This window comes from Octodon degus, unplaced genomic scaffold (genome assembly GCF_000260255.1).
Source record: "Octodon degus isolate 3935 unplaced genomic scaffold, OctDeg1.0 scaffold00045, whole genome shotgun sequence".
NCBI lineage: Eukaryota > Metazoa > Chordata > Mammalia > Rodentia > Octodontidae > Octodon > Octodon degus.
The window spans coordinates 5648800-5672041 of record NW_004524621.1 but is presented as its reverse complement, the minus strand read 5'-3'; the positions used below and the strand labels follow the sequence as shown (position 1 = coordinate 5672041).

General features: G+C 57.8%; 1 protein-coding gene across 1 annotated transcript; it reads left to right on the top strand.

Annotated features, from left to right (window-relative positions):
• The first annotated feature begins 3203 nt into the window (after window positions 1-3203).
• On the top strand, window positions 3204-20698 carry Pfkl (phosphofructokinase, liver type). Its single transcript, XM_004631797.2, has 22 exons — window positions 3204-3357; window positions 6733-6806; window positions 9120-9197; window positions 10040-10229; window positions 10630-10795; window positions 11194-11238; window positions 11403-11511; window positions 12771-12866; window positions 13418-13510; window positions 14276-14401; window positions 15124-15188; window positions 15797-15860; window positions 17152-17298; window positions 17574-17644; window positions 18127-18214; window positions 18561-18713; window positions 18811-18975; window positions 19177-19238; window positions 19319-19430; window positions 19728-19827; window positions 19913-20018; window positions 20281-20698. The coding sequence occupies exons 1-22, from the start codon at window positions 3273-3275 to the stop codon at window positions 20426-20428; spliced, it is 2343 nt and encodes a 780-aa protein (XP_004631854.1). The 5' UTR covers window positions 3204-3272; the 3' UTR covers window positions 20429-20698.
• The last annotated feature ends 2544 nt before the right edge of the window (window positions 20699-23242 follow it).

The following is a 23242-nucleotide window of genomic DNA, read 5'->3' as shown; positions in this document are numbered from 1 at the left end:
TATCTGATAGTCAGCCAAGTACTCTCAGGATTTGTCCTGTAGCCCTGTACCGCCCTTTGTACATCCTTTTGTCAGTGTCAGACATGTGGATGAGTCATGGCCATTGCTTGACCAATTTGCTCTCTGAGAAAATGTTTTTTCTCTCCATGTGACTCTCCCCAGGCACACTATATGTCATCGAACACATTCTTCTGTGGCTCCATAATCTTCTTGGTCAGAAAATTTGGAGCACAACTGAGTTACATGTTGTTACAGTACAGGTTCTCCTATGTTTTTTTATTTTTTATTTTTTTGCAGAACCAGGGATTGAACTCAGACCCTTGCACTTACCAGGGAAGCGCTTATTGTACTGAGCCATCTCCCCAGCCCCTAGTATTTGGTTTCTTGTATCATGCAATATTTAAGCTTTTCTCTTTTTTATTGATGCAGTTCTGGGATTGAACCCAGGACTCTGAGCCCACTAGGTAACTGCATTACCATGGAGCTACACTCTGAGCCCTTTTTGCTTGTTTACTTTTGAGACAAACTCTCCTTCCTGAAATAGTCTGGAAGGGTCTCTAGCCTGAGATCCTCCTGCCTCAGCTCCCCAGAGCTGGGATTATAGGCTTGTGCCATCACAAGCTTTTTAAAAAGCTTTTAAAGGACTTGCAGAACAGGATTTCTGAAAAGTGACTGACTGGTAAGGATTCCTCAGCCAGCCCCGTGCCTGGGCTACAAAGGATGATCTGACCTCAGTTCAATCCCTGGCTAACCACTCATGCCTGCACAGGCCCAGAGCTGCTTCTCTTTGTCCCCTGCCCCCCCCCCCCATCTCATCAGAGACCCAGGTCAGGGAGTGATCCAGGGTCTCACCTGTATCTGGCCCAGCACTGTGACAGTATAGATCAGATGAAATTCCTTTCTCATGCTTGATTCCTCTGGGCCCCGGCCACATGGGCATCTGCCTGAAGGCTGCTGTGGCCTCCTGAGAGTCGCAAGGCCCTTAGAGACATAGAGTCTCTAAGTCTCTTGTAGTGATCCACTTAGAGACAAAGTGGCCTTGAGCTCACTTGGCACCTCTGCTGTGGTGCTTTTGAAAACACTTGAGGGCTCTACACTCTGCCTTCAGTGGGCAGACTTTGTTCCTGGGATCCCCAAGTGTGGACTGAGCTCAGTGAGTTGTGCCAATGCCCAGGACAATGCCCATGGCACTGCTGTGCCCACCCCATGGTGGAGTTCAAGCACCCAGGACCCTACACCCTGGCTGCAATTTTGTCACATCTTGAGTCTGGAGACCCAGAACACATGTGGAACAAGGAACAGAGGGTTTCTCCCTTCCATGTAGCCAGCAAAGATGGACCGCCCTTGCCCAGGATCACGGAGGTCTTGGAACCAATTGTCCTGCCCCTCTGCTTTATTTATTTTTATATTTTGTACCAGGGATCGAATTTAAGATCGTATTCTTATCAGGCAGGCACTTAGCTGCTGAGCTATATCCCTGGTCCTGCCCCTCTGTTCCTGCCCCTCAGGGACAACAGGGGTCTTTCCTCTCCTGGTGACCTTTGAGTTTTCCACTGGGCATTCACAATGAACCTGTTATGTTTATATTTTGTTTTTGTGCAGGGTCCCACTATGCAGCTCAGACTCATAGTGATCCTCCTGATTTCTGGCTCCCTAGTGCTGGGAATACAGGTGTGAGCCACCGCACCCAGATTCCATCGCAGGCTCAGGGCACCTGGGGGCAGGGCCGATGTGGCATGTAGTGCCAGGGATGGAATCCTGGCCCTTGTGCTTACCCAGGCAAGCGCTTAGTCCACTGAACTATACCGCCGGCCCTAGAACCTATTTTTGTTTGGTCAATTTTCTCCTCCTCCTCATTATTATCTTTATTTTTTAATGTATCTGGTACAGGGTCTCACTATGCAACTTGGACTTGTAGTGATCCTCCTGTTTTCAGCCTCCCCAGGGCTGGGATTATAGGGATGTACCACCATGTCCGGCCACCATGTCTGGTTGGCTCAGGGAGGGGGTGGGCACGTGCCGGGGATCTAACCCCAGTTCCTGTGCTTGCCTAAGCAGGAGCTTAGTCTGTTAACCTGTCTCACTATTGTTACTGTTATTATTACTATTATTTTTAATGTTGTTTGGACAAGTTTCAAAAAAAAAATTACTGCACTAAATTTCTGTGTGTCCTTCCGCATCCCCTGCCTTCCTTTCATTTCCTTTTCTTTGGTTTTCAAACAAGTCTCGCTGTATATTCCAGGCAGACCTTGAACTCATTGTGTAGTCTGGGCTGATTTTTTGTTGTTGTTTGTGTGTGTGTATTTTAGGGAAGTGTTAAGGGTGCTCAGGGTCTCACTACTGGATCAGACTTGTAGTGACCTAGGCCTGTTTACAGACTCCCAAGAGCTGGGATTATGGCGCCACTACACCCACTCTCAGCCCAGTCTCAATTGCCGTCTCAGTGCCCCCCGGGGCTGGTAAGGATGCGGGTGCAGGCCAGCACGACAGGCCCAGGGATTGAATCCCCGACCCCTGGCCCCTGTGCCTGCTTGCAGGCGCTTTGATCCGCTGAGCTATTTGGCTGTGCGCCCCCCCCCTTTTTTTTCCTTTCTCTTTTTTTTTTTTTTTTTGCAGAACCAGGGATTGAACTCAGACCCTTGTGCTTGTCAGGTAAGCACTTATTCTACTGAGCCATCTCCCCAGCACCTCCTCTCTTTTTTGAGACAGAGTCTCCCAATGCAGTTCAGGCTGGCCTTGAGCTCACTTTGTAGCCTATGCTGGTCTCACAGTGAGCCTCTCGCCTCAGCCTCCTGGGGGCTGGGATTATGGGTGTGCACACCACACCTTGTACCAGGCTGATTTTGAATTCACGGTGATCCTCTTGCCTCAGCCTGGGATTACAGTTGTGTGCCACACCCCCAATTTTTGCATTTCAACCGTATCAAAGGGCACAGTCCAGGGCATTAAAGACATTCACAGTGCTGTGTAGCCATTGCCACCGTCCATCTCCAGCACCCTTTTCTCTTCCCAAACTCAAAGCGACTCTGCTTTGCATCTCCGTCCCCAGCCCTGCACCCTCTAACCTGCTTCTATCTAGCCCTAGGAGGACCGCGGGAACCTTTAGGCTTAAGCCTAGTCCTCTCTGTCATCCACATCACCGTCGGACGTGACGCGAGGAGGGGCGGGCAGAAGGTGGGGCGCGCAGGCGCGGGCCAGGGACAGCTACGCCTACCGCGGGCGCTGAGAGCCGATCGCGGCGGCGGGAGGAGCGCGCTGGTGTCGCCGCCACCATGGCCGCCGTGGATCTGGAGAAGTTGCGCGCATCGGGGGCCGGCAAGGCCATCGGGGTGCTGACCAGCGGCGGCGATGCGCAAGGTGGGGCGGCGCGGCGGGTGGCGGGGAGGTAGCGACTCGGTTCCTGAACCTCTGTGCCCGAGATCTGGCTGCCGCGTACGTGCCGCGGGCCACGGCTCTGAGCTCCGCCTTCCCGTCCCCGGGGGTGTGACCGTGCCCGCTGTGAGCTGTGCAACACGTGCGATTGAGCCAGGTCTCGAGAGCCAGCAGGGTCCCTCCGCGGAGGACTTGGAGGAAGGACCCCAGGGTCCCGCCGTCCTACTCCTAGCCGGCTTCCCCGTCCCCGCTGGGATGGGGACAAACGCCCCGGGCTGCTTCACCGCTGGGCTCCTCCCTGTACCTTTTAATTGGAGCCTAAGTGTGGAAGAGGGCGCGGGGAGTCCCGCTGTGCCGGGCTGGAGTTTTCTTAGCCAAGTCCTGGTGCGGGCATTTACTTGTGCAGCCTCTTGCTGGAAGGTTGGGAGGGTGCCTGGCCTGGAGCCCTCCTCCTGTGGCCTGGCTCCACTCCCTTGGCCTCCAGGCCTTAGCGCTGGGATGGCTGGGTGCCACCTGTGGAGCCAGCCCACCTCAGGCAGGAGAAAGCATTGGTGTCCCACGTGCCAGGCATGCCCTCAGACTCTGCTGCTCCTTGGAAGTGAGCAGTAGCTGAGAAATGCAGGACAGCCTGCCCCCAGGAGCCAGGTCCTGCTTGGACCCAAGCTAGGATAGGGTGAGATCAGGAAGGACCTCAGCCCACAGGTACGGCCTTCAGATCTGGGCTGCTGACCTGGCTTGGGCTCTGGTCTGCTTGCCCTTTGCATATCCGTGGCACAGAGTGCTTGCTGTTGGTCAGTGGTCACTTTGGAGAGTTTGGCCAAGGACCTGGGAAGCAGCAGGAGGCAGCAGCACCTAAGGGAAGCATGGGGAAGGCCAGGAAGCATGAAGGGGCACCTTGGGCCCTGCAGGACACGTCTGCGTCCTTGTCCTCTCCCACCATGGGGGCCCCTGTGGGCAGGGCCACCCAGGGTGACAGATAAGCCATTTGGAGGCTAACCCAGGGCAAGGTTGGGAGGCCCCTCCCAGCCCAGGAGAGGGTGCTGTAAGGGTGGGCACAATCTGCCTGAGTGTTCCCCTCGTTGGATCCTCTCCATGCAGAGCCCTGGAAGGGCGCCTATTGAAGCACTTGCTGGCTGACCTCCTGTCTCCTGCTGGTACCCTCCTTCTTGTGCCCTGTGTGTGCTGTCTGTATGCACTGTGAACCTGATTTGGTGCTGAGGCTATGCAGGGCAGGAAGGAGACTCAGACCTCTTTCCTGTCACAGCTTACAGGCTGATGTGGGACGCAGGTGCCGGCTGGGCCACTAGGTCAGGGGAGCAGCTGGCATCTGGAGTTTGTACAGAGCAGGGCCTTCTGTTGTGTAAGTCCTGAGGAGCTGTCTGGATGTGACACAGTCCTGGAGGGCAGTCCAGGCTGACTGTGCCCTCCCTGTGCCCTCAGTGTCTATTGGAGCTGACAGTGGCTGGGGTGGGGACTGGGGGCGCTCTTTCCTCCAGAGCCCGATCCACCACATGAAGGCCCTCAACCTTACCACCTGACCACCAGATTCGGACGCCAGGGCCAGCCTGCGTTGACAGGCTCTGTGGCTCAAGTCTTCTGGCCTGCATGTCCCTTTTTGTGAGGAGAATGAGGGGCAGGAGACAGGCCCTCATGCAGGCCCTTGCAGCCAGCCGGGAAGTCCTGCCCCAGCAGCTTGAGCCTCTCTTCCTGTTGTCCTCCAATGGGGTCAGCTGGTTGAAAGGTGGTTGCTGCCGGCAGATGTCTATAATCACAGTGATTTGTGCAGAAGTTGCTAGAGGACTTAAAAGCAGCCAGGCCTGCCAGCCTGGCTCCACCCTCTTGTCTCTCATCCCTGGCCTGGCCACTGCTATTTCTACAGACCTCTGTGCCTGGATGGTGGGCATTGCATTTCCTGCTGGTCACATGGCCCCTTGTCTTCCATTAATTCCTTGAGGACGGGGCACCATCCCCCTCATCTCTCCCACATCGCCCTGTTGGGGTTCCCTTGGTCTGCCTGTTGACTGGTAGCTGACTGCCAGCACCAGCAAGCTCTGTGGCATCCTGTGACTATTGCTGTCATGCTCACTGACCTCTTCCTCTGGGTGATTACAGTGAGGACCTCAGACTTAGTGTCCCTTGGCTGTCAACTGATGGGCAGTGCCAGTCCTTGTAACACTTGCCCTTCTGACTGGGGTGGGCTGCTGTCCTGGGTTTATTTTGAAGACAAAAAGCAGATGAAAGGGCCCTGAAGAGCCAGCTTCCTCGAAGTGTCTGGGCACCTGCTTTTAGTAAGGAGATGTATTGTCCCCCCTCCATGGCAGCTGTATTGTCCCCCCTTGAAACAGTTTTCACATCATGTGGCCCCTGTGCTCTTGGGAACACTGGATATGCAGCTGGGTTTGGGCTGCAGTGTTGTCTCAGGTGTCACAGGAGAGCTGGCTTTGCAGTGTCCCAAAGTCCCTTGTATGCTTGTGAGAAATACATGTTACTTTGTCCCAGGCCCTTTGCTGTCCTTGAGGTGCCACAAGCCCTCCAGCCTGATGGTCAGGTTGCTGTGGCCTGACAGCATGTGGACACTCTCTGGAGCCTAGGGATGCCAGAGAGACCCTCAGGCCAGATGGTGTGCTTGGCCTTACCCTCTGTGGCCCCCTGTGTGTTCTGTGCTTCCTGCCAGAACCTGGCCTGCTCCTGAGCCCCATGAACCCTATGCAAGTGGAGGACATGCTTAGGGTCCTGTGGGGACCACAGACTCTTTGGGGACCTGGAGCTCTTGCAAGGTTTTCCAGCAGCAGGGAGAGTTTGGGTTTAGAGGCCTGGCCTCCTTCCAGATGCATGGGTGCTAGATGGGGAAGGTAGGAGGAGTGGCAAGGTCTTGGGCCTGAGTGGCTGGGCTCTGGCTGCAATGGACCGAGGGTGGCAGCCCTCACGGCCTCCCCTGGATGGGGTGGTGCCACCTGCCTCTTGTGTCCCAGGCTCCAGGGCAGGTTGGCATGTTTCCTGCCAGCTGCTGCCTCTGTAGAGTAGCAGAAACCTAGACCGCAGCCCTGGGAGCCTGGGGCTACTCACTGGGGGAGGAGGTGACCACCAACTGCCCTGCTCACCGTGGAGGGCAGGGTGGGGTTGTTTCCCTTACAGCTGCCCTGGGCTGCTCCTGTGCCTCTGTCTCAGCACCAGGTGTAATGTAAACCTTAGAGCCCTTGAGCCTGCAGGGGTGTGAGTGCGTCCTCCAGAGTCTTTTAGAGGATGAAGTGCCTTTGAATGTCTGAAATTTTGGGCATGGAGCCCCGGGGGCTGTGGGCAGTGGTCAGAGTGCCCAGTGCCCCTGAGGCTGGCCTGATGGTTTGTTCCATCTCTGCACAGGTATGAACGCTGCTGTCAGGGCTGTAACCCGCATGGGCATCTATGTGGGTGCTAAAGTGTTTCTCATCTATGAGGTAAGACCATGTGCAATGGGGCCACATCAGGGTGGCCCACATGTTCTTGCAGGAACTGTGGCTTCTGTGTGGTGCAGGCCACATTAACCCTAGACACGCTCTAGTGGCCAGCCTGGGCAGCACTGTGGGTGTAGTTGGACTGGGTGGAGGTGCTACAAAATGCAGACAGGGTTGGGACCTGTAAGACGGACAGAGAGTAGAGCAGTCAGTTGAGCTGGCCCTGCTCCATGGCATTGCTGGGCAGTACCCACCATGGAGCCCAGGTAGGGTGGGCAGGTGTCCTGGGCCCCTCCAGTCCAGTGCCTGTCCTGTGGGGCTTTGCTGAGCTGGGCCCGGGGACCCACTGTAGGATCTAGCTGCACCGTCCTGGTTTGTTCTGTCCCTGGTGGTAGTGGGTAACCCCATTGTGGATTGGCAGCTGTCCTGCTATGGGTTCTAGTGGCCTCTGGCTGTGCTGTCTTCTTTCTTTGTGTATAGTACAGCACCCTGGCTGTCCCGTTCCTTCCGCTTGGTGTGGCCTTGTCCTTTCACCTGATCCCTGGTTATAGCAGGCCTCACCCAGCCCCTGTTCTCCAGGGACAAGTGGGGAATAAACATGTGAGTGCTTGGGCGAGGCTCGTCTCTCTCCTGGGCACACTGTAGACCCCACAGAGTGCAGGACATGGGTTGGAAGCTGGCAGGGGGCTGGGCCAAGTGTTGGGCAGGTCCTTCTTGGACCCTGAGTTTCTTCCATCAAATGGGCCTGACATACCAAGCGTGGTGGGCATGCCTGTAATCCCTGCACTCAGGAGGCTGAGGCAAGAGGAATGCCCTGAGTTTGAGGCCAGTCTGGGTTATATAGGGGGTTCAAAGTCAGCCTGCACTACATAGGGAGGCCCTATTTCAAAAAACAAAAGGAAACAAACAAACAAACAAAAAAATGGGCCTGCTGATTCCTTTCTGGGGGGCACAGAAGGGCCAGAAAACTGCCGCCTTGTGGGTGAGAGCCGTCACTTCAGCGGCTGAGGCAGTGGGGGTGGCTTGTGTTCCCCAAGAGCAACAGTGGACCTGTGGGTCTGGGGTTCCCCCAGAAAGAGCTGTGGGCACTTCAGAGTGCCTGGCTGTGAGACCACCTTGGAGGCTGCCTAGGCCAGGCTGGGCAGGGGCAAGTGAGAAGGCATGGGGCATGGGCAGAGACAGGCAGGAGGGCCTGGGTAGGGTGGATGCTGTCCTGAGAATAGAACGTCTCTCCTGCAGCTGACCTGCCTGCCGGGCCCCAGCTTTGCAGGTCCCTGTGTGTCCGTGGCCCCTCAAGTGGTGGTGTTCATGGTTGGGAGCCTGGCTTGTAGAAGGAAGGGCTGGGCTGGCCAGGACAGGCACCCTGTGGTCCTCAGGTGGTACCTCTGTCTCCTCCAGCTAGATGAGCAGTGCCCATGGGGGCAGCTGTGCAGAGGTGGCCCATCTTCATGACCCATGGGCAGGGAGGCTGTGGGTCTCAGAGGCTGGGGATGTACACTGATGCAGCTTTCCCATCTGCCACCTCTGTGGAGCCCCTGAGTCCTCATCAGGCCTGGTGGATGACACCCCTCCTACAGGCAGGTGCTGCTGCAGGGAGCCAGCCCTGTGCTGGCCAGGTAGCTGGTGGCAGCTGTCATCTGGGACACTCAAGCAGTGTTTTCCTGTGAGGGGCTGAGCCCCAGCTGCCAGGCTGGAAAGACATGCTGTCCACTTGGGGGGCTGGCTGCACACACTTGGGGTGCTGTGGGACATGGCCCTTAATGGCTGCCCATGCGTCTAAGGACTCTCATGTCCTCTCATGTGTGGGCTCTCTCACCCAGAAAGCATGGGTGTCTGCGGGGACATGTGTGTTCTTGTAGCCTCCTTTGTATCTGCTGTGTGCCCATCAGTGGTGGGGACGTGTGTGCAGCAAGGGTGTGTGCAGTGTGCAGTGGCCACACCCACAAGGCCCCAGAGAGTGTCCCCACAGTAACAGATGTGCACAGACACAAAGATGTGCATAGACAAAGAGATCCAGTGCCACTGAGTTCACGTAAGCAGATCTAATAGGTCATTGGCAGGTTGGAGGAAGGCCTCCTGGGCTCCTGGGTTGCGCCCTTGTCTGTCCTATCTGGGATCAGTGACATGAGCTCAGCTTAAGGCAGGGTGGGGCTGTTGCCTGCCAGGTGAATTACTCCGCTGGGCTGCCAGGTGTGGGGGTGGCGCCCTGGCCTGCTTCCTGCTTGTGAGGTTTTGGCTGTAGTCTGAAGCTCTGTCTTCCAGGAGACTGTGTCAGCCACTGTGGGCTGCTGCCTCACGCCTGTCCCTTGGTTGCAGGGCTACGAGGGCCTTGTGGAGGGAGGTGAGAACATCAAGCCGGCCACCTGGCTCAGCGTCTCCAACATCATCCAGCTGGTGAGGCTCTGGGGCCGCCTTTCAGGCCCCGTGTGTGAGAATGCTGGTGTGTGGCACGAACACAGACACACGAACACATGCACACAGACAACACACACAGACATATACAGGCAGCACACACATAGGCACACACACAGGACACACAAACATGCAGATGCACATAGATACCGATGCACAGGCAGAGACAGAGATGGATACTTACACAGGCAGAGACTCACAGACCTGTATGTACATGGATGGTGACACAGATCCAGAGTCACACAGAGGCTGACATACAGAGAGACAGGGTACATGGACACAAAGAAACACAAGCACAGTAACAGACATGCATAGACACAAAGCTGTGCATAAACAAAGAGAACCACAAACACGCAGACACATACTTGCAGGCTCAGCTCCTGATGGCTGTGTCATCTGGCAGCTTGGGTTTTTGGGGTGTGGAGTTGCCAGGTCTCAGGAGGCTCTGGGGACCAGGCTTGAGACAGTGGCCTGAGCCAGGGAACTGTGGGTGGAGGCATGGGGGTGGGGGGCAGGCCTGGACTGGCAGGGGGCTTCATCCCTCCCCTGGGGATCTCGAAGACCATGCAGGTGGGTGGTTGCTTGTCCCACAGCCACCCTGGCTACTGAGTGCATAGGTGCAGTTGTCCTGGGCAGCTGGGTCCTCGGTGAGCCCAGGTCCAGGGCTGACCAGCGAGGGGAACCTGAGGGGCTCCTATGCAGTGTCTAGAGCCACCCTAGGTATCTTCCTCTGCTCCTGCAGGGTCCACTGTCCCTTTAGTGCCTAGCCCTGGGTCCCTCTGGCCCCCAACCCCCCCAACAGAGGCCTTGTCTCTTCTGTGCAGGGTGGCACCATCATTGGCAGTGCCCGATGCAAGGCCTTCACTACACGGGAGGGGCGCCGGGCTGCTGCCTTCAACCTGGTGCAGCGTGGCATCACCAACCTGTGTGTCATCGGTGGGGACGGCAGCCTTACGGGTGCTAACATCTTCCGCAGCGAGTGGGGTGGCCTGCTGGAGGAGCTGGTGAGGGAAGGTGGGTCTGTGGCTGGTGGGCTCAGCAGGTGGCCAAGGTGCATTTGGTCCTATCTCCCAGCCAGGCAGGAGTGGCCAGGCTGGGCTGGTTTTGAACCCATACTGCTGTGGACAGTGCTCCAGGGTAACCCAGCTGGGCTTTGGGACGTGTTCTCTGGAGGTTCGGGATGTGCATTAGACCATTTCACAGTGTGCAGAAACACAGAATTCGTTACATTAGACAGAGTCCCATGCCACTACCCAGAAAGTGAACCCTGTGGCCCTTAGTTCTATGCTACTCACAGCATGACCTGGGGCGAAGGTCTTGGGCTGTGCAGTTGAGACTGGGACCATTCTTGCTCCATGTGGAGGTTGACCGGGCTGTGGGACCTCAGCCAGAACTTCCTATGACCCTCACCCAGGCAAGATCTCAGAGACCACGGCTCAGACCTACTCGCACTTGAACATTGCTGGGCTGGTAGGCTCCATTGATAATGACTTCTGCGGCACCGACATGACCATTGGCACAGACTCAGCCCTGCACCGCATCATGGAGGTCATCGATGCAATCACCACCACAGCCCAGAGGTGGGTGGGGCTGTCTTCCCCGGGTGGGGGCAGTCACTGTGTGGGGGTTGTGGATCTTGGTGGCCTGGGTGCAGTTGGTGTAGCTCTGACCCTTGGCTAGGGGAGATGCATAGGGTTTAGTAGGGGGTCTTGGTATCCAGTCTCACCCTGCCAGCTGGCCAAGGACACCCAGCCTGGTGCTGTCAGGGTCTGGCCCTCTGGTGTGGGCGTGACCTGGTGGGGGGCCCTCAGTCACCCATGATCTTAGCACATCACAAGGGCTCACTGAAGTTTGCTGGAGAGCTGCTGCCTCCTGCCCCACATACTGGCATCAGCAAAAATACCCATCTGCAGTGAGCAGGCTGGCTTGTGTGGCCAGGGGCCCTGGCTCTGACCACCCTCCTGTCCCCTCTCTACAGCCATCAGAGGACGTTCGTGCTGGAGGTGATGGGGCGGCACTGCGGGTGAGGCGGGCTGCCTGGGGCTGTGGTGAGGGTGGGTACAGTGGGGAGAGCACCACAGTGCTCACTCAAATATGAGTGGTGTGAGAACCTGGGCCTGCCATGCAGAAGAGATGGGAAGATGCAGCTCCTAGGACAGCATCCTGAGCAGCCCTGCTGACCTGCAGGTACCTGGCGCTGGTGTCTGCGCTGGCCTCCGGTGCCGACTGGCTGTTCATCCCAGAGGCGCCCCCTGAGGATGGGTGGGAGAACTTCATGTGTGAGAGGCTGGGTGAGGTGAGTGGCCAGTGGGATCCCTTGGTGGCAGCGGTGTCCTTAGGGAACTCTGGGAATGTCCCCAGGGTTGTGGCCAGTTCATTGTGTGCTGTCAGCCCCTTGGGGAAGGTGCAATGCTGACTCCTGGACTCACTTGGGGCAAGAGGTGGTGCTGGAGGCTCAGCTCTTGTGACTAGGCTCAGCTCAGTGCTAGGGACACTGTAAATTGGCTTTCTGGGACTGAGAGTGGCTTCTGTGAGGATGAAGGACACAACAGGGACCCTTGAGCTTAAACAGTGGGGCTAGCTTTATGTCCCCAGGTCTGTGTACCAAGGGCAGCTGGGGCCTGGTGCTGAGGCTGAGAGCCGGGGATGTTGGTAGCCAGTGTGGATGGGGTCCTAAGGCAGAGCAGCAGGGGTGGCTGCGAGAGAGGCCTCCTAGGAGCTGGGGAGGTGGTCCCAGGGTTGGGGAGGGGGGCTCTGGAACAGAGTGAGCTGACACTGCCCTGCAGACACTCAAGCACCCATCTGGAAGGCTGTGGATCACTTCTTGCTACCCTGGCCTCAGGCCCATGGTGTGGAGTGGCCCAGCTACCCAGTAAGTCCAGCCCTGGATAGTATCTGAAAAATGGTGTGTCCCCTGTGACCAACCTGGAGACAGGGCAGGCCTGGGGCTGGCAGAATCCATGTCCCCACATGAAGGTGGCAGCTTTACTTCCTTTCCTCCTCCCTGTGGCTAGGCAGAGCTGCTGGGGGTTAAGGGTCACCTAAGGGTGCTGACCTGGCTTCTGGAATCTTCCCCAGAAAGCCGGGACAGGGTGAGGTGGAGTCTGGGTTGAGGCCATGTGTTACCTGAGGGCCATGCAGCCCTTCCAGCCTAGTGGACCTGGTGAGGGCAACTCAGTCCTCGCTGAGCCCAGGTGTGGGCCCACATCTTGGTTCTTGCTTGCTCTGTGGAGGAATCTGAGCTCACCCTTGCAAGCAGTGCCCCCCAACCCAAGATCAGGAGTGCTGACCCTGGTGCTGGACCCTGCCCATCCCCACCTGTGCAGAGGTCCTCACCCCACCTGGGCCTGCTGCTGCGTACCCTGGCCTGGTCCCAGAGGGCAGTGGCCTGGTGGAACTGGCTGTGGTTCTACCCTCAGACATGGTCAGGTCCCACAGAGTTGGGGGTCTTGCCTTATTCCTGTGGGCTCCAGGCAGTGTCAGGTCTGGGAGGCCCCTGTGCTGGTGGCCACGTGGGTAGCTTGGGGCTGGTGCCGAATCTGGTGTGTGTTGCAGACTCGAAGCCGGGGCTCCCGCCTGAACATCATCATCATTGCAGAGGGCGCCATTGACCGCCATGGGAAGCCCATCTCGTCCAGCTATGTGAAGGATGTGAGTGTGCCCCCTGGTGGCCGGGCATGGAGAGGGCACCTCCAGCCCTGCAACTGCCCTTGGGACACGGTGCTGCCTTGCTCCAGGTGACAGACAGTGCAGAGGGTGGCACTGCTGTCCTGAGGGACAGGACGCCCAGCCCCTGCTGCAGGTCCCCATGGGTCCCCTGCCTGTAGCACAATGCTGCTTGGGGACTTGTGCTCCTCATGGTGGTCACCCACCCATGCAGTGCCACCTACCGACCTAGACTTCTGCCCCTAAGTCCCGAGAAGCCCAGGGGCAGGCACAGGCTAAACAGAGGGCTCAGACCCTGTGCTGCTTGGCACATGGGGCTGCCAGTGTGTAGGTGGCCCATGCATGCACACACGTAAACAGAAGCAACCCTGGGGGCACAGGTGCCTGGAGCCCCCACTCACCCCTTCACCCAGACCCTTAGACCAGACATGGAAGCCATAGTTCTGGGAGCCTGAGGTGGGCAATAGCTGACCACATGGTGAGACCTACAGGTTTGGGGTTCCCAAGAATCCATGGCCTGACTCTCCTATGTGCAGCTGGTGGTCCAGAGACTGGGCTTTGACACACGAGTGACAGTGCTGGGCCATGTGCAGCGAGGAGGGACACCCTCTGCCTTCGACCGCATCCTGGTAGGTGGACGTCACCTGGGCTGGGTGCACATGGGTATATGTGTGAGTGTGCTGTCTGCAGAGTGTGTGGGCGAGCACCCCTCAGCTGTGTCCTCGAGGATATGATAGAGGGCCCCCCATGTAAGAAACCTGGTTTGGGTTCTTGGGGTCACGCTACCTCTGTCTCTTCACCAGCCCTCTCCACCACACATAGGCGGTAAGGGCTGAAGACCTCTCTGCCCAGGTGGTTTGGGGGCTGGGCCTTCCTGTGGGGCTGGAGGTGGCCCAGGAAGGGGCTCCTGCTGGGTCTGGAAGCCTTCACCTTGGGGCCTGTGGAACCAGGTGGGGATGGAGGGCCTTGTTAGGTATGAACCCATGTAATTGATCATGCCAGGCATTCTGATGCAAGTAGAAGGTATACTGGGGGCATCAAGCAGCCTGGCTGTCTAGTCGGCCAAGACAATGGTGAACAAAGGGGAGATAGGAGACTTTGTAGGATCTTTTAGGGAGCGTAATCCGGAACAGCTGACAGAGAGCTAATCTTGGCAGGCTACCTGGTCTGCAGGGGACCTTTAATGTTAACAAAGGAAAGTTTTGCGATTGCTTACCGAGGTCAAAGACAGGTGGACCTGTTCTGCAGTTTTGGGTTTGGTTCTGTGTGGGACCAAGGGGTAGAGAGTTTGGAGGTAGGGTGCCTGCGAAACCAAGAGGGGAGTGTTTGGGGCAAGGTGCTTGGGAAGCTTTGAGTCCTGACCTATCAGGCCTGAACTGGTCACTGTCCCGCAGAGCAGCAAGATGGGCATGGAGGCAGTGATGGCGCTGCTGGAGGCCACACCCGACACACCTGCCTGTGTGGTCAGCCTCTCGGGGAACCAGTCTGTGCGGCTGCCCCTCATGGAGTGTGTGCAGGTGGTAAGTGCTGGCCCACTCTGCCCTTCTAGGGCGTCATGCATTGCTGGTCTTCTTGTCGTCCCAGCCTTCTCTTTCTGGAGTCCTCAGGCATGGGATGAGGGCCTGGGGGCTTACCTACCAGGCAGGTTCTCTTGGCACACCCCGGCCCAAGGGCAGACCTTGTGTGCTTGGTTGAGGGGTGCGGCAGGCATAGGCCACCCACAAGTGGGGGTACCCTAACAGGTGCTGGACCCATAGGGAGAGAGGAGACTTGGTGGGTCTGAAGGGCCTGGGAGTGACCAGGGCAAGGTCACTCAGCTTCCTGGAGCAGCAGCTTGGACTGACTTTAGAAGCTGTAGGGCAAGGCATTCAGGGTTAGGATGGGGGTGCATAGGGAGGGGACAGGGACAGTGGAGTGGTGGGAAGGCCTGAGCAGGGGACCAAGCAGGGACCCTGGGAGGGGAGGTGGGTGGTGAGGGCTGCAGGGCTGTATGGGAAGACGCTGGTCCTGGCTCAGCTGGATTGGGGATAGGGCAGGTGAGATGTGGCCATGCAGTTCTTCGTGGAAGACCCACCTGGCATCTGCCTGCTGCTTCAGGTGCTTGGGCCTGCTTGGTCTCTAGCAGTCTGTGCTGTGGGGCCTGGGGTGCTACTGCTAAGGGAGGACAGGTGGCCAGGACCCAGAAGGACTGCTTTCCCCACCATTTTCTAAGAGCCCATGCTTTTTGCTTCTCTTCTCAAAGACAAAGGATGTGCAGAAGGCCATGGATGACAAGAGGTTTGATGAGGCCATCCAGCTGCGCGGCAGGTGAGGGTGCTATGTGTTCCGTGCCCTGGCATGTGTGTCGAGGAGGTGACTCTGTGGCACTTGGCTGAGGTCCCACAGTGTGTGCTGCAGGGACATCTCAGGAGCAGCCAGGTGGGTGGCCCTTTGCTGAGAAGCTGGTGGGTGTAGGTTGGAGTGGACATGGGCTATATGTGGCCATGCAGGGCAAGTAGTGTAGTACCACAGGCTGGAAGCAGGGTGACTGGGCCAGTGTACAGAGGTCCAGGCCAGCCTGGAGTGTGGCCCTGCCTGATCAGGTAGGCCAGGTGTTTGGGGGTGTCCTGGCCACAACAGACATGCAGGTTGGTTTCCCCTGGCTGAGCTCCCTGCCTGCTGCCAAAGCTGCCAGCCTGCAACAGCCTGAGTGCCCAACTCTGTGCATGCTACTGAAGGTGCCCAGCCAGGCTGCGAGGGCCAGAAGCGGTAGTGTCCAGGCCCTTCCTGGCTGCATTTCTGGCACTGTGCTGCGTGGCTCTATGCCCCAGTCCACATGCCTTTCCTGACTGGCCATAGCCCCATGCTGTGCTGAGTGCGTTGGCCGTACATTGTGGACTTCAGGGTGGGAACTGCATGAGCCGCTTCCTTTGCAGGAGCTTTGAGAACAATTGGAACATGTACAAGCTGCTTGCCCACCAGAAGGTCTCCAAAGAGAAGGTGAGCTCGGGCAGCAGAACACCGGCTGTGCTGGTTCTGCAGCCTTGATGCTGCACAGGCTCACTGCCTGCCTGCTGCTGAGCACCCTGCCCTCCTGCCCTCCTGCCCTCCTGCCAGGGGTCTGAGCCCTGAACCCAGTTTTAGTTCTGCTCCACTGTGGGGCCAGCCAGTCCCAAGTAGCCGTGCTTGGTCCTGAAGAGGTGCAGACTGACCATGAGTGAGCTGCCAGTGTTTGCCTGCAGGAAGCAAGGTGGCTGTGTTGTCACTCAACTCTATCAGCTGCCCCCTGGTAGCCAAGCACCTCAGGAAAGAATCGCTCCAAAACTAGGGTATTGAAAGGGTCAGTTTCTGGCACCCTGGGGTCAAGCAGAGGCCTGGTGCACAAGCTCACAGCCATGAGGTTCTGGCCCAGGACCTCCCAGGAGGGTGGCGATGGAGGCTGCTCATGCCAGCTTGGTGCTCAGTGCTCCATCAGCCGTCTTGTGTCCTGCAGCTCCTGGTAGGGCAAAGGTGGTCCCTGTGCCATCCCAGAACCCAGCTGGCACAGAGCACTTGGGTGTAGTAGGGCTGGGTCCTTGGCAGGAGCCCTGGAGGGCAGCTACTTCTGGCCTGGGTGTGCGTGTCAGGATGTGCCAGCTCTCTGGACAGGCTGGACACCAAATTCATTCTGATTCCATGCTGAGCAGGAATATTTTGACATTTGAGTTTAGGGTTTTGTGTGTGGGTGTTGGTGTGTGGGTGTTTTTTTTTTTTTTTGCTGTTTTGGAGTTCTCCTTTATTTATTTTTAATTTTTATTTTTGTTAGTCCATGTGTGAGTCTGTAAAGGTCACATTGCACCTGGGGAGTTGGTGCGCACACATCACACACATCGGTTCTTCCTGTGTTTCTGTCGGCCCCCTTCCCATGTGCAGCATAGGGGAGTTACAGGAGCTCTAGCACAGTGCTGATGAGCCAGCTCTGAGCGCCATGTGGCTGGAGTAGCACAGGTCCCACCCACACCGCCTGCTGCTGACCGGGTGGCTCTGAGGGCTTTGTAGCCGCTGCTCACCGGGCTGAACCCACAGTGCTGCCCACAGTCTGGTTTTGATGCTGCACCTGCTTACTTTGCTGGGCTTCCTGTGGTTGGTGCCAAAGAGCATGTGTCACAGTGGCCCTCCTGGGAGCCTCTGGAATTAGGACAGCATGTGTTGTTCCCAGCATGTGACGGTGGTGAGACTGGCACAGGACCTGCCTTTTTCCCACTTCCTGTCCAGCCTGTGGCTGATGTTCCTATCTCCTTTCTCTCCAAAGACCAACTTCTCCCTGGCCATCCTAAATGTGGGTGCCCCAGCGGCTGGCATGAATGCGGCTGTGCGCTCGGCGGTGCGGACTGGCATCTCGCAGGGCCACACGGTGTATGTCGTGCATGATGGCTTCGAGGGCCTCGCCAAGGGCCAGGTGGGTGCAGCGTGAGGGAAGCAGGCTGAGCGCCTGTGGTGTGGTGCAGCCTGATCATGGACATTTCGAAGAGACAAGAGGGCTTTGCACGTGCAGCCTGGGGACAGCCCAAGGCAAGGGCAGATGGGCTGCTGTGTTCACTCAGCCACGCCCAGCTAGGCCCAGGGATGCTGTTCTGGCTGTGGCGTGATGTCAGCCCTGCCTGGCCTCTGTCCCTGGCCCAGAGAGGAATGGGTTACCTCTGGCCTGTCCTCTGATGTTGTCTCTCCTTTCAGGTGCAGGAAGTAGGTTGGCACGATGTAGCCGGCTGGCTTGGCCGTGGTGGCTCCATGCTGGGCACCAAGAGGTGAGCTGCTGGCTGCTGGGCAGTGGGGAGCAGAGGCAGCAAGACGAGCACAGAAGTGACACCAGCCCTGCTCCCTGTAGACCAGGCAGCTGTTGGCACTATCACTGTGCCCTCCGAAGTAGCTGTGGTTTTGTCGTGGGGCCTGGGGTGTCACGATGGGCCTGAAGTCCTGCATACAGTGGCGGACGTGGTCACCTGCAGTGACTACTGGACACTACCCTTCCTGAGCCCGAGAGGCTGCAGGCGCTGGAGCATGTGTCCTCTCCACCTCGTCACCATGCTACTGTGTCTTGGGAAGCAGGTGTCCCCTATCTGTCACTCTATGCCCAGCTAGGATGCTGGGGTGACACCCAGGCTCTTACACTGGTCCCTCCTTGCCTCAGCACACATCAGATGAGACTTGTGGACTGGTGCAGCCCTGGGGACACAGAATGTGTGCCCCTGGAGTCTGCATATTCACACTGACATTTCTTTGGCTTCAGGACACTACCCAAGGGCCACATGGAAGCCATCGTGGAGAATCTCCGGGCACACAACATCCATGCCCTGCTGGTCATTGGTGGATTCGAGGTGAGGGCTGCTGGGCCAGAACTCTGAGAGGGCTCCCTCCTCTGCCCACCAAGGAGTCCAGTCCCCAAGATCTGCATGGGAAGGGCCACCTCAGCTGCTGAAGGGCTCACTAGGTCTATGGACCCCAGCTGCTAAGGGGGCGGGGCAGTAGAAGAGGGGAGGAGGTGGACGAGGAGGAGAGTGCAAGGAGCAAGTGCTGGGCTCTTCTTAGCAGCTGAGGACAGATTCGTCTGGTCCTTGCTGGACCCCACCCTCCCTGGAAAGTGAACTTGGGTGGGGTCAGGCTGTTGGGTAGGACCATGGTTGGGGTGGGGGATGGCCCCTAGCCTGCCGCCTTTCCCTGCAGGCCTATGAGGGGGTGCTGCAGCTGGTGGAGGCCCGCGGGCGCTATGAAGAGCTGTGCATTGTCATGTGTGTCATCCCTGCCACCATCAGCAACAATGTGCCAGGCACCGATTTTAGCTTGGGCTCAGATACGGCAGTCAATGCTGCTATGGAGGTATGGGCAGGGCATGGGGTCCTGATGCATCTCTAACAGAATGGTGGGGACCCAAGGTGTAGCCCTGTGTCCACCCACTGGTCCCTGTGACCCCCAGAGCTGTGACCGCATCAAGCAATCAGCCTCAGGGACCAAGCGCCGTGTGTTCATCGTGGAGACCATGGGGGGATACTGCGGCTACCTGGCCACTGTGACTGGCATTGCTGTGGGCGCAGATGCTGCCTATGTCTTTGAGGATCCTTTCAACATCCATGACCTTGAGGTGTGGCAGCTCAGGCTAAGCTTCCTGACATGGGGTGGTGGCTTATAGGGGCCCGGCAGGCAGGGGGTACTGTCCTTGGGGGGACATCTGTTCACCCTGCACTTCAAGGAGGGTGGCCCCCAGGCCTAGGTCCTAGCCCCAGGCTGTCCAGTCCTGCGGTGCGCCTCCTTTTCCCCCCAGCTCACCCAAGTCCTCCTGCAGGCCAACGTGGAGCACATGACAGAGAAGATGAAGACAGACATCCAGAGAGGCCTGGTGCTGCGGTGAGGGGCTGGGGTCAGTGGACCTGGGAGGTAGGGCTGAGGGCACTTGGGGCGGGACCTCATGGTCCCTCTGTCCCCAGGAACGAGAAGTGCCATGAGCACTACACCACGGAGTTCCTGTACAACCTCTACTCGTCGGAGGGCAAGGGTGTCTTTGACTGCAGGACTAACGTGCTGGGCCACCTGCAACAGGTATGGGGATAAGGTACTTGGGTCCCCTTTATTGGTGTGAGGGGTGGCAGCCCACTGCACACCATGCAGTATCTTACCCACTCCACTCAGCGTCTCCTGCTCCACTCCACCCTGTCCCTTATCTGTTCCCAGCCTCTCAGTAGCCCTCAGGAGGCCTATGTGGGGCCCCTGCCAGTTGACCTTGAGGCCCAAAGGCCAACCTGCTCTGTAGCTGGGTACTCTCAAAGCTGGACTGAGGGCCCAGGCCATGGGAGGTGGAAGGCATGACTGCAGGGACACAGTCTCCCTCTGTTTCAGGGCGGGGCGCCCACACCCTTTGACCGGAATTACGGGACGAAGCTGGGAGTGAAGGCCATGCTCTGGATGTCAGACAAGCTGATAGCTGTCTACCGCAAGGGTAGGTGGGGTATCCTGGAGCCAGACCTTGTCCTTCAGAGGCTGAGGAGCCCCAGCCTCAGTCACCATGTGTCTTGTGTCCACAGGGCGGGTGTTTGCCAATGCCCCAGACTCGGCCTGTGTGATTGGTCTGCGGAAGAAGGTAGTGGCCTTTAGCCCTGTCACAGAGCTCAAGGAGCACACGGACTTTGAGTGAGTCCCACTGACAGTACTGCATGGAGGGTTGGACCCTGGGAACCCCATGTCCAGATTGAGAGTGGTCATGGCCATGTTTCTTTGACACAGTCAGCAGGGCCATCAGGGAAGAGGGGCACACCTGTGCTCTTAAGGGAAGGGCCCTAGACCCTGACCCCACCCTGGGCTCCACTGACTCGGTGTGATGAGGGGCATGGGTGGGTGGGTGGAAGGCTTAGCCAAAGGAGCTACCCTGACCCCTAGTCCCCTGCCCCCACAGGCACCGCATGCCCCGGGAGCAGTGGTGGCTGAACCTGCGGCTGATGCTGAAGATGCTGGCACACTACCGCATCAGCATGGCAGACTACGTGTCCGGGGAGCTGGAGCATGTCACGCGCCGCACGCTCAGCCTTGACACAGGCTTCTGAGGCACTGCTGTGTCCCTCCGGCATCAAGCAGGGCACCTGTGGCCCATGGTGGGTGGGATTGGCCCTGCTGTACTTCGGTCCCCTTCCTACCTGACTTATGACCAACACTAGGACTGCCTTCCTGCCACGCTGGGCACACTTACGCTGGGCCCCACTTTGGAAGCCCCAGGACCCCAGGACTTGCTCCCCATATGCCGCACTGACCTCTTACCTGCCACCGTGGCTGAGCAGCACTGCCATCTTCTCTAGAAATAAAGTTGCCTGACTGGAGTCCAGCTTGCAGCTAGAAGCATGGCTGAGGACCATGTAGATGGAGCCTGAGGTCATGGGGCCTGGTAGCCCCTAGCCTTGGTGTGGGCCACACCTGCAGTTGCTTCCCAGGGCTACCAGTATGACTGAGTCCTTCCCAGCCTTAGGAAAGCTTCTTAGCCTGTGTGTCCCCCATGCCAGATTATTTGTCTATAGGGCCCAACCTGTCTATAGGGTCCCTGCTGCTGTGAGCAGGCGGTAGAGATGGGCACCATGGGTGAGCAGGGACAGTAAGGGAAGCTGGTAGGGCTGATCTCTTGTCTGCGGGCAGCTCTGGGAGGCAGCAGCTCCCACCCCACTTGTCAGGCCAGCATCCTGAGGTAGACCATCCAGTGTAAGGTGCTGCTCCCCACCCTTAGCAATGAGTGGAGCTCTGGACATGTGTCCACTTCAGGGGCCTGTGGGCTGTGCGGGGGCCCAGGGCAGGGGTCTCCCACTGCCCAGGCAAGGGACTGAGGGTCTGGGGTCTCTGGTCTGTCTTGCACCTTAGTGGGGACTACTGCTCAGCTCATCATGAGGGTCTAGAGACCCAAGTGTGCACTCATGGGGCACTGGGCAGTGTCTCAGCCTTCGTGACACCAACTGGCTGGTGTCAGGTGTGGCTGTAACACGGGAGCAGAGGCCACCCCCTGCTACGGACCTGCTTGTCCACACTCTGGGGCTAGAAAAGCCCCAGGGCCACAGTGCCTACCATCTCTGGCCTGCAGGGTGCACTCCCATCTGCGCTCTGCCCTGTTCAGTCATGTGTTGGGAAGGGGAGGCCAGGAGAGCCCAGGGCCAGCACACACCAGCCACTGCTGCTGCCTACCCTTTACTACTGAGATGTGCAGGGGCACCCTCAGCTGAGGACAAGCCGGGGTCCGGTTGGCTTCTTGGTACCTCTCTGGAGCCACTCATTTCTTGGGGTGTACAGGAAGCGCATATGGGGGCTGCACATTCGATGGAGGCAGCCAGGGCAGACTCAGGCTCTGCCAAATCCACCTGTGCCTTCTCATTGAAAGCCAGATACCAGGTGTGGAGAGTCTACAGTTCTGGAAGCTTGTAGAAACCAGGAGCCCTCAGCAAACCTTGGGTTAGTCACTTTTGCCAGAGAAGAGGTGGTATGGTGGCTTCATTGCAGCATCTGTCCTCTAACTGCATCAGTGAGGGGTGCAGGGCCATGCCATGGAGCATCCCTGGAGACCACCAGCCTGCCACCCAGAGGCAGGCTTGTAACGCACTAGGGGGCTGGAGCTGCCTGATCCCTCTTGAGCTCCTGGGTAGGTGGGGCACAATGTGTGAGACACAGGGGTCACCTGGGCTAGTCAGATGACATTCTCTTATTGGGGATGGTACCCATAGGTCTGTTCCTTATCCTGTCCAGCCCACCGGGAGGGGCAGCATCTGCTGGGGGCTGTCTTTTCTGAGGTTGCTGCTGTGTGCAGGCCAATTTTCCTACAGTGAGAAGGCAGGAGGGGGATCACCCCGTGGGTAGTGGGGGACTTGCCAGGCACACCTGAAACCAGGCTTGGTGTAGGATTCTGGGGGTCCCAGGCAAGATGAACATGGCGTGACCCATGTTCACCTATATGCTTCAACATGTAGCAAGAGTTTTAGGATGGTGACATTGTCAAAGGGAGGCAGGTGCAGGCCAGAGGTTGCACAGCACAGACCATGATGACCCCTTGAGCCACTCTGCACCTCCTCTGCAGCCAGACTGAATTCAGCAACTCCCCACGCTGTGGGGCTCCCAGCTAGCTGGAGCTCCCGGGAGCATCAGTCCCCAGACTCTGGAGGATCCAAGTTGCCCAGTCCATGTAAGCAACGCCTCCTGCTCTTCTCTTAATTGCCTTGCTGACAACACCTGTGCGAAAAGTTGCAGAGGCCACCTTTAGAGAATAAACAAAGAGGCAGGCCTCCCTCTTCCATCCAGAGATTCTACCTCAGGCAGGACACAGCTCACAACCTGGGAAAATCCTTCCCACCTTCTGCTCCTTGAACATCACTGTGGGACACAGCAGTGCGGGCCATGTTTACCCTAAGTCCAGGCATATCTGTCCATGGAAGACCCACAGGTAGGAGGTGGGTATCGCTTGCATAGATCATATCCCTGATTCTCCCACTTCCGGCTGGTCCTGCCAGTGTGTGCCATGTACTGGGGCTGGGATCCTCTTCTGGGGGTAGAACCCTTGGCTTGTCCTGCATGACTCAGGGTCTGAACTCACTGTTGAGCTCAGGACCACAAGTGTCGTGGAAGATGCCTGTGATGCAGAATCCATCTCCTCCCCAGGAGCAGCTCTATGCTGAGAAACCTATTATAGACCTGCTCCTGGCTGTACTGTGCCGGTGTGTACTGTTTCTGGTTAGTGAGGAGGCCCAGCCTCAGCCCTCTGGCCAGTGACCTGGGCTAAGGACACGGCCGCTGGATACCAGTGGTTGCTGCATGCAGTGCCTGCCTTTGGGTCATGGGAGAAGTTTAGGGTGGGCCCCGGAAGTGTGCATGGAAGTCTCTCCTCAGTACAGCCC